At 35.5% G+C, this 15712-nt stretch overlaps 2 protein-coding genes and 1 pseudogene across 3 annotated transcripts; 1 reads left to right on the top strand and 2 right to left on the bottom strand.

Moving 5' to 3' along the window:
* Positions 1-15: 15 nt before the first annotated feature.
* LOC104790806 (mitogen-activated protein kinase 3) lies at positions 16-2177 on the bottom strand. Its single transcript, XM_010516588.3, has 6 exons — positions 1700-2177; positions 1464-1593; positions 1210-1347; positions 773-1105; positions 507-690; positions 16-404 (listed from the first exon to the last, which is right to left on the bottom strand). Exons 1-6 carry the CDS (start codon positions 1855-1857, stop codon positions 235-237), a joined length of 1113 nt encoding a protein of 370 aa, XP_010514890.1. The 5' UTR covers positions 1858-2177; the 3' UTR covers positions 16-234.
* A 4133-nt stretch (positions 2178-6310) lies between these two features.
* On the top strand, positions 6311-12141 carry LOC104790803 (uncharacterized). The gene is made up of 14 exons (XM_010516587.3): positions 6311-6537; positions 7101-7202; positions 7513-7640; positions 7739-7889; positions 7969-8078; positions 8196-8279; positions 8378-8426; positions 8542-8633; positions 8749-8875; positions 9192-9271; positions 9351-10696; positions 10822-10932; positions 11011-11755; positions 11853-12141. Exons 2-13 carry the CDS (start codon positions 7110-7112, stop codon positions 11595-11597), a joined length of 2958 nt encoding a protein of 985 aa, XP_010514889.2. The 5' UTR covers positions 6311-6537; positions 7101-7109; the 3' UTR covers positions 11598-11755; positions 11853-12141.
* A 57-nt stretch (positions 12142-12198) lies between these two features.
* LOC104790804 (uncharacterized) lies at positions 12199-14513 on the bottom strand (annotated as a pseudogene). Its single transcript, XR_015558994.1, has 5 exons — positions 14388-14513; positions 13693-13944; positions 13465-13608; positions 12664-13368; positions 12199-12564 (listed from the first exon to the last, which is right to left on the bottom strand). The product of XR_015558994.1 is annotated as an uncharacterized LOC104790804 (transcript).
* Positions 14514-15712: the final 1199 nt, after the last annotated feature.

Here is a 15712-nt window from a genome sequence, read left to right as displayed (position 1 = left end):
GAAGACTCAAGTATGTTCAGTAAAAAAAAGTCTGAAAATATGCTTTAATAACTGGAGTACTTTACATTGGAGCTACACTCAATTCACTAGTAGTAAATAAACATGAACAAACAAATAAAATTACAAGTTTATATATGTGGAAAGTACATGAATAAAAGAACATGCAAAGATACTAAGCAGCCATTTCGGATGGTTATTGGGTAATACCGGGCATTCACGGGGGCTGCTGCTCTTCTAACCGTATGTTGGATTGAGTGCTATAGCTTCCTGGTAGATCATATCTTTGATCTGTTCCTCGTCCAGAGGATGTTGTTCAAACTCGAAAGAGAATGGCTTTTGACAGATTGGCTCATCAGTTGGGTCATGCAATTTGGCGAGGTACTGATGATTCAGAGCTTCTTCAACTGCACACACAGAAGAATTTTACAGTGTTTTTAGCTTTGAATCAAACCATACGATGATAAGAAAAACCAATAGAGAACAGATGATGCATGTATATAACTTACCAGTGATTCTTCTGTTGGGGTCAAAAGTCAACATTCTGTCAACTAGATCAATGGCCAATGGGTTAACATGAGAGAAAAGTTTTGCTAACGGCTGGCGAGGGAAGTTGGGAAGTTGCCGGATGTATCTTTTCGCATCCTCGTTGTGTGTAAAGCCAAGATCAGATTCTGTCGGTGTGCCAAGCAACTGCGAAATCCAAACATATTCATCACATATTCCGGTAAAAAGCAGAATCTTTAAAACCATACTAACTTTTCTAATCTCTTACCTCTGTCAATAAGCGCATTTGATGAACATGGTCTTTACCAGGGAACAAAGGCTTTCTATTCATAAGCTCCATAAAGATACAACCAACAGACCAAACATCAATAGCAGCTGTATAGTCAGAAGAGTTCAACAGAAGCTCAGGTGCTCTATACCATCTAGTAACAACATACTCAGTCATAAAGTCATTCTCTGAAGTAGGTCTAGCAAGACCGAAATCACAGATCTTTAAATCGCAGTTCGCGTTCAACAGAAGATTGCTCGGCTTTAAATCCCTATGAATAATGTTAGCTGAGTGGATATACTTCAGCCCTCTAAGAAGCTGGTACAAGAAGTACTGTTTCACAACAAAGAACAAGCCAAGAATCAGTTTCATGTTTCTTCTACCATAGAAACCATCCAATCCAAGCAAATGAAAACAAGAACAGTTTTAGTTTTTACCTGACAGTGTTCCTCTGATAAACCTTGGTTAGATCTGATGATTTGGTGAAGATCAGTATCCATTAACTCAGTAGCAATGTAAACATCACTGAACTGTCTTCTTAGTGGTGGTGGAACCACATCTCGTATAGCTATAATCTGTTAGTTACAACAAATACCAAATCATGATTTGTTTTGTTAATTCCTTCATCTAATCTTAATCTCTCTCTACAGATAATAATTTCATAAACAAATCAAAAAACGAAGAAACTAACGTTTTCATGATCAAGATGACGAAGAAGCTTGATCTCACGAAGCGTACGTTTAGCATCCATATGATTATCAAAAGCATTCGCTATCTTCTTCATCGCCACTAGCTCGTTCGTCTCCGAATCCAACACAGAGCTTCACAATAATAAAAATAAAAAAAACTCCGATCTCAATCAACGAATCAAAAACTTTAAAAAAAAAAAAAAAAAAAAAACTCAGAGAGGCGAAAGCGAAAACATACCAAACGATTCCATAAGCTCCACGACCAATTGGAATAATCGGAGGACGATACTTGGATGTGATCTCGAATAAACTACCGAAGATATCGTAACTTATAAACTGTCCGCCGTGAGTCTCCACCGCCGGGAAATCCGTGTACTGACCGCCGCCGGTGTTCATCTCTCTCTCTCTTTCTCGATCGATGAGCGTTGGAGATTTTAAATCAAGTCAAGCTTCAGTGAATGGTTTTGAATGAAGTATTGAATCGTTTTAACATATATAGTCAAGAGTCAACTGGAGAGACTGAGAGGATTAAAGCTGAGATGAGTTTTTTCGCGGTAACTGCGAGGAAGACGAAGATGGAAGAAGAAGAGAGAAGATGAAAAGATCGTGTGGATTAGATTAGAGCCGCCTTAAATCTAACGGTTGTTGTTCGTTTGTTGACTTCGTCAACGGTCTTCCTCTTTCTCAACGTCCTTTACAGTTCTATGTATCTATCTGCCTTAAATATATTTATTTATTATTTATATTTATTTTCTAAATATATTAAATTATTATTTATATTTGTTTTGTAGTTTCGGAGAAATATAAATAACGTGGGATTTTTAATAAACAAAGTCGTGTGTATACATACGATCGATAAATAAAATAGTACTCGTTTTATTCGTTTCAGAAATTAATTTTTAGTATTGGTTACGCTAGCTTGTTATGTAATGAGATTATCGAAGTATAAATGTATAATAAAAGAGTATTAAATATACAATTTGTGGTTTTCGAGGTTAATGATACTATATTATGATATGATCGTCGTGTTTTAAGTCATTACTTGTTTATAGGTTTTTTCTTTTTTATATAGATAACAAGAAAAATATTAGGAGGATAAACTTGTTTTGTTATGTTAGGCAGTAATAATATGGCTATCGAAAAGTAAAAATAAAAAATATTATACTTCGATTTGTTAGTATAAGTTAGTTTTCAAAAAAAAATTATAGATACATGTCTATTCTCTATATACAATGTTGGAAAAAAATTGGCATGTGTTATCTCATAATTTTTCTGGATTTTATTATTCAATTTTAGTTTAGATTTTATAGATTTGCCATTTTTTTTTTCTCAACATGTGTGTTTTTTTTATCTATATACTTTTTTTTTTGCTAAAATACACAATACTTCGTCCCAAATACTAAACTATTAGAGCAAACAAAACCAAAAAAATTCAAACATAACGTGTAAAATTGTGTTTTAAATCTTAAAAATAATAAATTTACAATATTTACTTATTACCGCTCAATATATTTTTCTGTATTTTGATTTTTTTCCCAAATAAATACATAAATTTTAGTAGACAGTAAAGGTAAAAAACTGAAGTACATAAACTTTATAAAAAAAAAAAACACAAAGTCACAAACTCTAGATATACAAACCCTATATGTATTGTCTTAATATATTGGCCATCCAAAAACTTTAAATTATAGAGTGACATGGATCACTTGAGAGGTTGATATTTGTCAAATGATTTTAATTAGGTAAAATCATAACTATACACCAAATTTCATTAGAATTAAGTATATCACTATATTAAAATTTATTTTAAAACTTTTTCTAATTTTAATCATTATAACTATACAATTAATACACCATAAATTAGTTTCATACATTTATTGGGCCTTTTAATATTTCTACAATTTTTCTTACATCAAAATGCAACTATAATCATTCAAAACACAATTAAGTTAAATTATTTTGGTAATGTATTCTCCACCATGTTAATGGTTGACCAATCAATTAATACACTTAAATGTGAATTACCTACATAAATAACAAACAGTAGAACCTCTATAAATTAATACACTATAAATTAATAAATATATTTGGTCCCAAGTTGGGAATATTGTAATTTTGGACATAATTCGATAATATAATAAGATAATAATTTTTTTGAAAATACTTTGTAAATATATGGTCCCATCAATAATATAAATTAATAATTTTAAAAAATTATCTAAATATATGTATATATATATACACATTAATTTTTATTAGAGTTTACTTTTAATATTTTTACTATAGAAATTTTTTTGAGTACTATCTTCAAAACATGATAATTGTTATTTTCATTTTAATTGATTTTATAAAAATATTAATTATAACGATTAAATTTTATTTTTAAACTTTTTTACCAAATTAGTAAAAGTTTCTTTATAAATTAATAATTATTAATTTCTCGAGAAATTAAAACTTCTATAAATTAATAGAATTTCATGGTCCCAACATTAATAATTTATAGAGAGGTTTTAATGTATATCCAATTTGTTATAAACAATATGTTTTAGTTTTGTAATTCATATTCAATTGTGCATGACCTGCACATTTGTTATCAACAACTAGGTGTACACGTTGCTACAACACGGCCATAATTTTTTTTTTTTTTGTCTCTGGTACACAATCAACCGACACCAACGATAAAGTGATGCTCATAAAAATCATGAATTTGATGATCACTCATTTAGATGACCACAACGAAGGGGCTATGTTGGGTATCTCCTCGGGAGACATCAATTTCCGCAGGGTCATAGCCTTGGCTAAGGAGATGGAGGTTTAAACGATTTTTGGATACAAGGAAGGCGGAATCCATCATGCATTACCCTGGCACCGGTGTAGGGAATGAATATAATTGTAAATGATACAAATATTTTCAATCAAATATTTGAAATGATACAAAAATTAAATCAGTTATTGTAAATGATACAACTTTTAAAATCATTTTTTAAAAATTGATACTAATTTTAGCATCAATTATTTGTAAGTAATATAAATAATTGACATCAATTATTATAATCGACACAAATAGTAACATCATTTGTTGATAATTGGCATGTTATTAATATTGATTATAATAACTGATACAGACAAAAATTGCATCAATTGATGATAAATCGATGTTAATTATTTGCATCAACAATGTAAGTATCAATTTTATAAATGATGTAAAATTTATTTGTATCATTTTATAAGTAATGCAATAATACAAAATAAGTGATACAACACACATCATACACAAAACTATATACATATTTCTCTCGTGAATTATATTGATAGATGTGTGGAGAAATATCTTGTTAATTAATTGGCTAATTTAATAGCATAATTTTTTTTTACCCTTTAACATGTCGAGAAAATGAGGATAGTGATATTGGGCTCGTAAAATACTTGTTGAAGTATTGTATGGACTGTCTTTGTCAGTTTGAACAAATAAAGCAATAAAAAGACCTTCTCGAACAATCTCAAATCACAAATACAGTCCATAGATCAGTTCGAAGATCTTTACTTGGTAATCCCATATTGGTGAAAAATGATCTTGATGAGTATCTTTTTTTTTACTTTCATAACTGTTGTTTTCGTCTTTGCACATTGATCTGAGGTTGTACTCTCTTGTGATCTCCGCAACCATCTCTTGTTTGGTCAATTTTTGATTCTTTCTCAACCATTCTGCAAACAACTAAGCAATTGCTCATACCTTCAACATCTTTAAGTATTCTAACATGGCACATGAATGATAATGCTCATATATATACCTTTACTTGCATCTCATGTTTTTTCTTCTCATAGGAGTAGTAACATTTCCATGAACATTTCACATCAGTAGTAGTCGAGCACTTTGCACCAATACTCAAATTCTATGACCTATAAAGCTTAATATTGTATCGCGTTTTCAGATAATACCTCGACACTGCAATCTTAAAAACTGCTGGGAAATTGAATGTTTCCCCCAACCTAAGTAGGTATACAGGATCTTCAGCTTTTTAAGGAGCACCATCTTCACCTTTAGAATCATTTTTGTCATTACTGTCACGACAGCGGCTCTGGAATCTTCTCATCATCCCAAATTTCATCACTACCATTTGCATCACTCTCGCCTCCATTGTTAGCCTCTCTAAACTCAGCTTCAAAGTCAACACAATTTTCTTCCTCTACACTTAGATCTCCATCATCTATTTTTACACACCTACATCTGGTTTCATAATAGCTACAATGCTCCATTTTTCTTCTCTACAAACTTCTTCATGTTTTCCCTCATTAAAATATTCATTGCTAGGAACCTCACAATCATCCCCATTCACAACTTCATGATTTTCTTCAATATCGTTTGGCGTTTTTCGTTTTCGATTCTTTCGTTGTTTTTAAGATTTCCATCGCCTCGGTTTCCAGTGGGTATTGAAACACCCCAATCTATGGTTATTGTGGGATTGCCACCGCCTCAATCTCCGGTGGGCATTGAACCGCCTTAGTGTCAGATCCTTATGGGATTCGATCTACCTCAGTGTCCGATGGGATCTCAAAGCACTCATTTCCATCGTGATGTTCCGACATCTTTTGCCTCTCGGAACCATCAATCGCAGCGACCAACGTGTAAAAAATAACCTAGTCACCTTCTTTTTAACAGCGATTTAATGTGGAACCTCAAATGACCTAGTCATCAAAACTTGCCCAATTTTATTTAAAAAAAAAAAAATCAACATAAATTTAGTGATTTAGATGAGACAATTCAGAAATTAAAATAAACCACCAGAAACTTTAAACTTCAAATCTTTAACCCGATGCCAATTGTAATAATCGAACCGGAGGTAATGGCAGAAGCGTAATAAACAAAGAATCTATGGGTATAGTTATTTCCATATTATCTCTTCTTATTATGCAATCGTGGATCTGGCCGATGAAAAGATTTTTGAAGGGTTATAAAAACCAAAACCAGAAAAAAGCCAGCGGCCAAAAATCTCAGCCATCCAATCTCACTTCTTCTCTCGTCTCTCTCTCTCGCTCGCAAAATCTCTCCGATCGAATCTCTCTCTCGACTCAGCTGTATGTTTCACTTCTTCTTCTTGATTGATTCTATCATCCCTTTGATTTTGGTTATGGAATCGCCGAATCTCAAAACCCTAGTTCTGTTTCTTGCTTCTGATTTATACGATTTAGTTCCGGCGTTGTTTTTGGGATCAATCATGATTGACTCCGATTGTAGAAATCTCACTTGATATATATATATTTTTTAATATGACTTTCGATTGGCATGCACGGATTAATTTATCGACAGCTCTTGACTACTATAGATGCATCTGGCTCGTTTAGATTCTTGATTTCGATCTGGAAAAGTTCGAATCTTTAGAACCAAATTTGGCTTTGGAATAATATTGATGAGATCTTCAATTTTGATTGAACTGTTATTTAGTTAAATTGCCGTACAAACTGTTGTGGAAGTACTAAAAAGTTTATTTTTTAGTTTTGTCTCTGTGTGGTAGATATAATGGTGTCAGTAGTATGGTTTGCTTTTTGCTTGTTAATCTTCTAATGGGCCATTATTCCAAGTTCTTTGTTCGTATATATATCTTATTCGCTTTCTTTTTGTTTTTACTTGTCTTATTCAGGAAAAAACAATGAGTGATTACGGTGAAAAGACTTGCCCTTTGTGTGCAGAGGAGATGGATTTGACTGACCAGCAGTTGAGGCCTTGTAAATGTGGCTATCAGGTCCAGTTTCTGATTTACATGTCGATGCATTGTGTTAAACTTCTAGCTTTTTTTGAGCAGTTTTTTTTTTTCTTGTTTTTGTGATTAGGGTAGACAATTAGGTTTAGTTATGATTTTCTTATGGTTTAGTTTTGTAGGCTGTAATGTGGTATACCTAGAGCATACAAAATATATATATATATATATATGTTGAAAACTATTGACTCAAAATATTTGTGTTTATACTGATTGTGGTGGCCTCAGAGATCGTTGATTTTTGTTCTGCTGATAATTTTCTGATCTGATGTGTGTTTTACCTCCAATCTTACAGATTTGTGTTTGGTGCTGGCACCACATAATGGACATGGCTGAGAAAGATCACTCAGAAGGGCGCTGTCCAGCTTGCCGCACTCCATATGACAAAGAAAAGATTGTTGGGATGACTGTTGATCAGGAGAGGTTGAGATATGACACCTGTTGATGAATGCCAACTTTTGTTCTGTATCAGTTCTTCGGTTTTGGTTTGCTGATGTTTCTTATCTATTTCCTGTTCTCAGACTGGCCTTTGATGGCAACATGGATCGCAAAAAAACACAGAAGTCAAAACTGAAACCTTCTGAAGGGAGAAAGCAACTAACCAGTGTTCGAGTGGTTCAAAGAAATCTTGTCTACATTGTTGGGTTGCCACTTAATCTAGCAGATGAAGATGTACGGGATCTTTCCTCGAAAACTTTGTGATTATTTCCTATGATCTGCTTAGTGACGGAAAAGTTTCATTTTTTTTCAGCTTCTCCACCGTAAGGAATATTTTGGTCAGTATGGAAAGGTTCTAAAGGTTTCTATGTCCCGAACAACAACGGGTCTCATTCAACAGTTCCCTAACAACACATGCTGTGTGTACGTTTCGTTGTTTCTAATGTTAATCAACCAAATTTCTCTTTTAGCATGAATGGATTTCTTACAGGTTTGTTTGCATTGTTATTATGTTCTGATTATTACTGGCTATTGCTCCAGATATATCACTTATGGTAAAGAGGAAGAGGCTGCTCGATGCATCGAGTCCGTTCATGGATTTATCTTGGATGGTAAAGCACTGAAGTAAGTCATTCGGAGTACCCTGTTATTTGAAACTGGCTGTGTACAATGGCAACTATCTTCATTGATTTCATTATTTCCCTTTTTTTCTTTTACTGCAGGGCATGTTTTGGGACAACCAAGTATTGTCACGCATGGTTAAGAAACGTGGTATGTACTCCTTTTCTGCTCTCTGGCTGACAGAGTTTTTGTTTTGGCTTTCCTCTTTTCAGTCGAAATTTGCAACTGATACTAATGGAATATGGATTTGTTTTTCTATTATCAGGCATGCAACAATCCTGATTGCCTCTATTTGCACGAGGTTGGCTCTCACGAGGATAGTTTTACAAAAGATGAGATCACATCAGCCCATACAAGGTAATCTTCATTGTCATATTGTCTAAGTTTTCTTCTTGTACTCATGATTATTTTTACGCATATAATATGTGGAGAAATTGTAGTATTAATTCATTTAGTAATTTTAAATGAGCAGAGTTCAGCAAATTACTGGAGCGTCAAATACTATGCAATACCGTTCAGGGAGCATGCTACCTCCACCATCGGATGCTTATTGCATTGACAGTTCTACTGCAAAACCAATTGCAAAAGTTCCTTCTAATGTAAGCTCTCTAAACTTCTCTACTACTTTACCTTGATATATGAGGGTGCTACTCTTAACATTTTGCATTCTTATCTCCTGTAGCCTTAGTTAGAGTCATATATTGGTAAATGCATTCTGATGTTGCTCACTAGAAAGTAGAAACTTTAGTGCATGTGTAGCATTCCGTAGAAACTTAACTTTTCTCTGCAATAGCTTCAGATTGTGTACATGTGTTTTGTTTTTTCAATTAAATCGTTTCATTTACTCTTTTTTTAAATTACGAAAAGGCTATATGAAATTAACGTTTAGTTCTCTTTTCATATTTATTGGTGTAGACTGCAGTTAGTGCTCCCAAGGGTTCTCCACCTAGTGGGAGCTCTGGTAAATCAACTGCTCTTCCTGCTGCAGCATCATGGTAAGTTTCTTGCTGTAAGCCATTGTTTATGTGCACTTTTTTAAGTGGTCATTTAAAAAAATTGAAATTTCTGTTGCAGGGGGGCGCGTTTAACAACAAATCATAATTCTATAGCAACTTCAGCTATGTCAAATGGATCTTTGGATAATCGTAGATCACCATCAGAGAATGGAACTTTGACTATGTCTACAGTTGTTGCAAATGCAGCTTATGGGCCTGTATCGTCTAGTAACACTCTTCAGAAACCACCTCACAAGGAAGAAATCCAAATATTGGCTGGAAAAAGCAAACCTGGCATGTTGAAGCCTGTGCAACATAAGATTGTGGTGGATCCTGGGTCCAAGAGAAGTACATCGCCTAATAGAGATCCTACTAGCAATCAGATATCCTGTTTAGTAGAATCTTCACACAATAGCAGAGTCATTGACAAGCCTTCTGCTGTTGAGAATTCTTTTGAGCACACAGATGAAATTGCTGAAGATGTCTCTCATGTTAGTAACTTGTCGGCTGATGTTGCACGGATGGGGATAACTACAATTTCTAAGGATGAAGGTCCTAGTGTTCCAGTGGCTATTGGTACTCATTGTGATCAAGGTTCTATTAGACAACCTGGTAACGATGTATCAAATCTGGAGCAGTGTAGAATGCATAGAAACACTGATGCAGAAGCTGACATATTACAAAATGGGATTCATGGTTCCAGGCCAGAGTGGGATTGGAGATCAGGTTTGCAATCCCAGATAGATGTTAAGTTGAAAGTGGATGATCTTTCATCGTTTAAAAACAATAGGCGAGATGTTGCAAAGGCTATTAGCGACTCGTCTTATATGCTTCGTTCATCAAGTTCCGTCCTGGATTCAAATAATCTAGCTTCTCGTTCTTTTCAGACCAGGGAAACTCCTGGTGGGATGGATTCCGATATTAGATCCTCCTTTGACATAGGTAACTATAGATTGCATCTTCCAAACGGATTTTCTGAGAAATCCATATCCAATATGGAGCATTCTTTATTTGCGAATGAAGGCAGGAACAACATGCAGAATACAGAGGATGATATAATTTCAAACATTTTAGATTTTGACCCCTGGGATGATACCTTGGCTTCGTCACACAATTTTGCAAAATTACTTGGCCAGAGTGATCATAGAGCCAGCATTTTGGAATCTTCTAACCTCATAAAGCAAAATAATGACCAGTCCCGATTCTCTTTTGCTCGGCATGAAGAGTCAAATAATCAAGTGTATGACAGTAAGAGTTACAGCGTATCTGGGCAGTTGTCAAGAGATCAGCCTCTTCAAGAGTTTGGAGTGAACCGTGATATGTATCAGGATAAGCTTGGGAGTCAAAACGGTTTTGCCTCAAATTATTCCGGTGGATATGAACAATTTGCTGCTATTCCTGGATTGTCTTCCTACAAGAGTCCTGGTTAGTATATATCATCGCTTCTTATAGTTGTTTTCTGCAATTAAAATTGGTTTGACTAACAAGTAATTCATTAAGACTATCTCTTCCTCTGGTTTTCTGAACTTTTCACCATTGTCCTCTTGTAGTGGCGAGGACTCAAGTTTCTGCTCCTCCTGGTTTCTCTGCTCCCAACAGGTTACCTCCTCCCGGTTTCTCTTCACATGAAAGAGCCGACCTGTCTTCTGATATTGGATCAGGTATTATATATTACATTCCTAAAAATGAATAGTTTCAACTTTCCATAAGCTGAAACTCTTGTAACACATATTCTGTAGGAACTCGTTTGCTTGAGGCAGCCGCTTTCTTGAAGAACACATATCATATACCACCTCCAAGTGGCAATTCAAATTCTGCTGGAGATATTGAGTTTATTGATCCTGCAATTTTAGCCGTTGGAAGGGGAAGACTTAACAATGGGATGGAAACGGCAGACTTTGATATGAGATCAGGGTTCTCTTCTCAGATGAATTCCTTTGAGAATGATCCAAGACTTCAATTGTTGGCACAGAGGTCTCTGGCTGCACAACAAGTCAATGGAAATCACGATCCCAGGAACGTTAACAACTTCTCTTCTTCACTCTCCGACCCATATGGAATTAGTTCAAGGCTAATGGATCAAACACAAGGAACTGGCTTATCTCCTTTTACACAGTTGCCTAGACAAACTTCACCAAGTCCTTTGTTGTCAAATGGTCACTGGGATAAGTGGAATGATCCCCAAAGTGGTAACACTCTTGGGATTACCCAGCTTCTAAGGAATGAACGGATGGGATTTAATGACAATGTCTACAGCCGTTTTGAAGAGCCTAAATACCAGAGGCCAAGTCCCGGAGATCCGTACAACAGAGCATACGGGATGTGATTACTTGGTTGAATTTTCGTAAAAGAACGATTGTTTGGCTGATTTCAGTGTTGGAAGAGTCATAGTCGAAACTGCTCTGTCTATTTGTCCATATCAAACCAGACCTTAGTATCAACAATCGCAATATCTGCTTGCCAGGAGTAGTTTAAATTCGATTGGTATAGACATCTTGTTCCTCTATACCTCGTCAAGTATAGACAATCATTTACTGATATTGTTATGTGTTCTTACCAAAGTTGTTTCTCTCATTTGCAGGAGGACACCTTACCTTGTTGGGTGTGTGTATCAGCAAAAAAATTCAGTGCTGTTGATTCAGAAGATGATCTAGTCTTCATTTGCATACTTCAGAAGACTTAACTAGTGACAAACTCCCCTGCATTTTTGGCGCTACTGTGAATTCATTCTGTATAGATTATAGAGCTTTGAAGAACAAACTCCCCTGCATATTTGTATAAAGAAGAGTTGCTGGAAAAAAAAATGATCTGTTTCTTGTGCAACCTCTCTTCAACTTTTTCTCCTAATTGAATGAAAGAAATTCACAGCATTAGACCGTGAACTCGTTTGTTTTTATAACGAGATTTGCTTTGGTCGTCTCTTGGAAGATTACAAATTTCTTGTTATTATTTTCCTTTACTTATTAAGAATTACAACACGCAAGCAAAATCAACAAGTATTTGGGAACACATGGACCTGTGTAATCTATCACATTAGTGGAGGACTCAGCACACTAGTTGAGGACTTAGCTTACAATACATTCTCTTTCTGAAGGCTCATCTTCGTTGGCTGCTAAGCTTGCGATCAGTTGAGCTTCATGTCCTTCATCACTGTCAATGTCAGCTGAAACGTATCTTCTCTCTGTAAACGCTGACGTCTGACGTCTCTGTAGCCGGAGAACGTGCATAATTACATCAGGAGTCAGTGTCACCCTCGACTGGTCTTCTCTTCCCAGTCGGTTCGATTCCATCACCTGCATTTCCCACAAAACACAGATTCAGTGTTTTGGGACATGTCTCAACATTAAACATTTTGGTTAAAGAGGAGATGTGATCTATCTAGTAGTTTTCACCTTTTCGATCTTTTCAGGTAGAGAAAGAACATTGTTTGACATTGGCGTCCATAGCTTAACACTCTTTTCAATACCGCAGGATGCAAGAAACGGTATGTGTGGGTGAGACTCGAGATGATTCACCACTCGTCTATCACCCAACATAGCCCGCACAAGCTTACCCCCTTTCTTTTTCCATATAAAGATGTGACCACAGTCTGAACCACTCGTCACATATTCATCATTTAGACCGAAAAAGTTCACTCCTTTAACTGTTTGTGCATTGCGATGTCCTGTATACACCTGTGGCTCTTCCATTTCTTGCAGTTTCTCCGGAGAAATAGAAACCGGTGACGAACCATAACCCATGTTTTTCTCAAACAGGTAAATGAGCTCGTTGTTGTAAGAGACTAGTAGTTCTCCAGCTTTGGAATATGCCAATCCTGTGATATGAACACTGTTGGTTTCCCGAAGATGACGGGGACAGAAAATGTTCACAGGTGGGTCTGGTAAGATGTGGCGACATACTGGAGCTAACTGTACTCTTCTAGTGTCGTAGACTCGTGCGTATTCATCGGAACCCCCAACCGCAAGATAAAATGAGTTCCTTGGATCTATCGCAATAGAATTCAATCTGATCCTACTGCTAGAGTGATGTCTCCTGCAGCCTTGCGTGAACGGAGAGGAATACAAAACCATAGTGGCACTGTTGCTACGTATATCAAACTGCCCAAAAGAAAAAACAGAGACAAGTTATGTTTGAGTTTCCAAAAGCCAAACATTATGAACACATTGGAGCATGAGAGAGATATAGAGACCAACATGTTGAACAAAACCATCTTCACCACAGCTGTAAAATAGATTAGGATCTCCAGGCAAAACAGCAAGCTTGTACACACGACCGTGGTGCCTCCCTAGCCTTTATGTCTCCACTTTGCCATTTTCTAGGATCTGACCAAGTCTTACCTGCAAAACAGAACGAACACCGAAACTAAATACAAAAAGCAACAATGCTGGAGGTCTTGTAGATTTTTGAGATTACAAGCATACTTGTCCATCAGCACCAGATGTTATGATAGTCCTGTCATCTGTAAAAGGTATGAACTTAGTCTGAAACACATTTCCACAGTGGCCAGAGGGATACGACAATGTCTTGCTTCCACTCAACCAGTTCCAAAGCATGATTTGTCTATCATCAGAACCCGAAACAAGAACATCGCCAGTGGAATTAAACTCCAAGGCATTCACACATCCCTCAAGCCCATTTAACTTCCCGTAAAGATCTAGTTTCTTCACTATCCCCTGAAGTAGCCAAATAAAACAATACAGTTCAATCCTAAGAGTCTTTAGACAAGTCTTTGAATTTGGTTCGGATTGTCTCATATACATCCTACAAAACACTAATCTAGAACTTGTAAGTTGTAACAACCCATTGATTCAAAAGCTTTCGACTTTAACACAAGACCTCCCACTTAGAAACAACCTTAGCATCACTAACTTGGTCTTGAAGAACCACTAAGATCCATGATTCGAAACTCAAATCCAGAAAATGAGAAGACTTTATGATAAAAATGACATAACTAATCAAAACCCACGATTCCTATACGAATTTTGAGCACGAAATACGAAAACTTTACTCTTCCCGAGTTAGAAAAAGTCTCATTCGAAAACGGAAACAAGCAAGAGAGGGTTCAAGATCGGAGGAATAGAGTGATGGAGTTAGTGAAGAAAACAAAATGAGTAACCTCAGAAGCAGAGATACGACGAGAGATGGAGCTCGAATGAAAGAAACCAATCTCTCTGTTGAATAGCTTCGTGAAGCTATCACCGATCTCTGTGTTTCGTCGTCTCGCCATTGTACGAAGTTTTAAAGTCTCTCTATGCTTTTGCGTTTGTATAAAACTATAAATCGTGATTCGTAATCAGGCATGAACATCGTGCCGTCTACATTACTCAAAATATGACGGCTTGTTGTTTAAACCCACTTCAAAACGGCATACATGCGAAGTTACTGTAACTTATATAATCTCTTCAATCGGAACCATTTGATATTGGCAGAACAATAGATTTAATAGGATAAATAATTAAATATTATTGTTTAAAATGATACTTTATTTCCTCCTAATTTTGTAAACAAATTGTTAAATATATATATATACATATATATATATATATATATTCCTAAGAGAAGAAGGAATCAGCAAATAATAAAAGACACATATCATCTATAATATTAAAAGAAAAGTTGTTTATAAAACTAATCTTAATTTTGTAAAGAATTACAACTGAATGTCATTGGATTTATGACTAATTTAATCTATTAAAAAAAAAAAGTAAAAACATACTAGATACGGACCCACGGTACACCGAATTTCCGAGTCAAAAAATCTTTAAAATTAATCCAAATCAAAGCCCAAATGACAACATTGACCATTGCAATTTGCAATGTACCATGCATACACTAATAATGTTTAAGCTGTGGGGTTTTGAGACTTAATTTCAATGAAAATTAATTAGTTTGTTCAAAATGAAGTAAATGCAAAAGGAGGTCAAATGTATTTTTTTTCTTTTTCCTCACAGAAAAGAAAAGGGATTTGACTCATACTCAAGTCTGCGTCTCTGTATAGACAACTCATTTGTTTCACCATTCCCTGAAAAAATCCAATTTCATTCATTTTCACAACAGTAATTTCCACGAGTGGCACATGCAAGATTCATCGATCGGTAGGGATAGATATCAGTTTCTCTGATTCTTGTGATCGAGAGAGAAACGAACTTGATATCTAATATGAACATGCATAAACCAAATGAAGAACTAGACAAGCAAGGGCCTGAAATATTTTTCTGTGATAATGTCAAAAGGACGAAGAGAGCATCCCTCAAGATTCAGGACACAAACACTAATTAATCACCACCACCAGCAAAAGCTTGTAAACAGAGGATATAATTCAACTCAGCCTCTAATGTATTCACACAACACATCACTCAAAATGTATGGAGTATAAGACTGAACCAAGCTCTTTGCAATACAAATCATCAATGCCACAACAAAAGTAGCCAGACGTAGAAG

Source organism: Camelina sativa, chromosome 6 (assembly GCF_030686135.1).
Source record: "Camelina sativa cultivar CO46 ecotype springtype chromosome 6, ASM3068613v1".
NCBI lineage: Eukaryota > Viridiplantae > Streptophyta > Magnoliopsida > Brassicales > Brassicaceae > Camelina > Camelina sativa.
This window is presented reverse-complemented; position numbering and strand designations above follow the sequence as displayed.

Coding starts and splice junctions, on each gene's coding strand:
- LOC104790806 (XM_010516588.3), bottom strand. CDS start 1,857: ATGAACACCGGCGGCGGTCAGTACACGGATTTCCCGGCGGTGGAGACT. Junction 1,348..1,463: donor GTCATCTTGATCATGAAAAC/GTTAGTTTCTTC, acceptor TGTAACTAACAG/ATTATAGCTATACGAGATGT. Junction 1,106..1,209: donor TATCAGAGGAACACTGTCAG/GTAAAAACTAAA, acceptor GTTGTGAAACAG/TACTTCTTGTACCAGCTTCT.
- LOC104790803 (XM_010516587.3), top strand. CDS start 7,110: ATGAGTGATTACGGTGAAAAGACTTGCCCTTTGTGTGCAGAGGAGATG. Junction 7,641..7,738: donor ATGACTGTTGATCAGGAGAG/GTTGAGATATGA, acceptor TCCTGTTCTCAG/ACTGGCCTTTGATGGCAACA. Junction 10,933..11,010: donor GTCTTCTGATATTGGATCAG/GTATTATATATT, acceptor CATATTCTGTAG/GAACTCGTTTGCTTGAGGCA.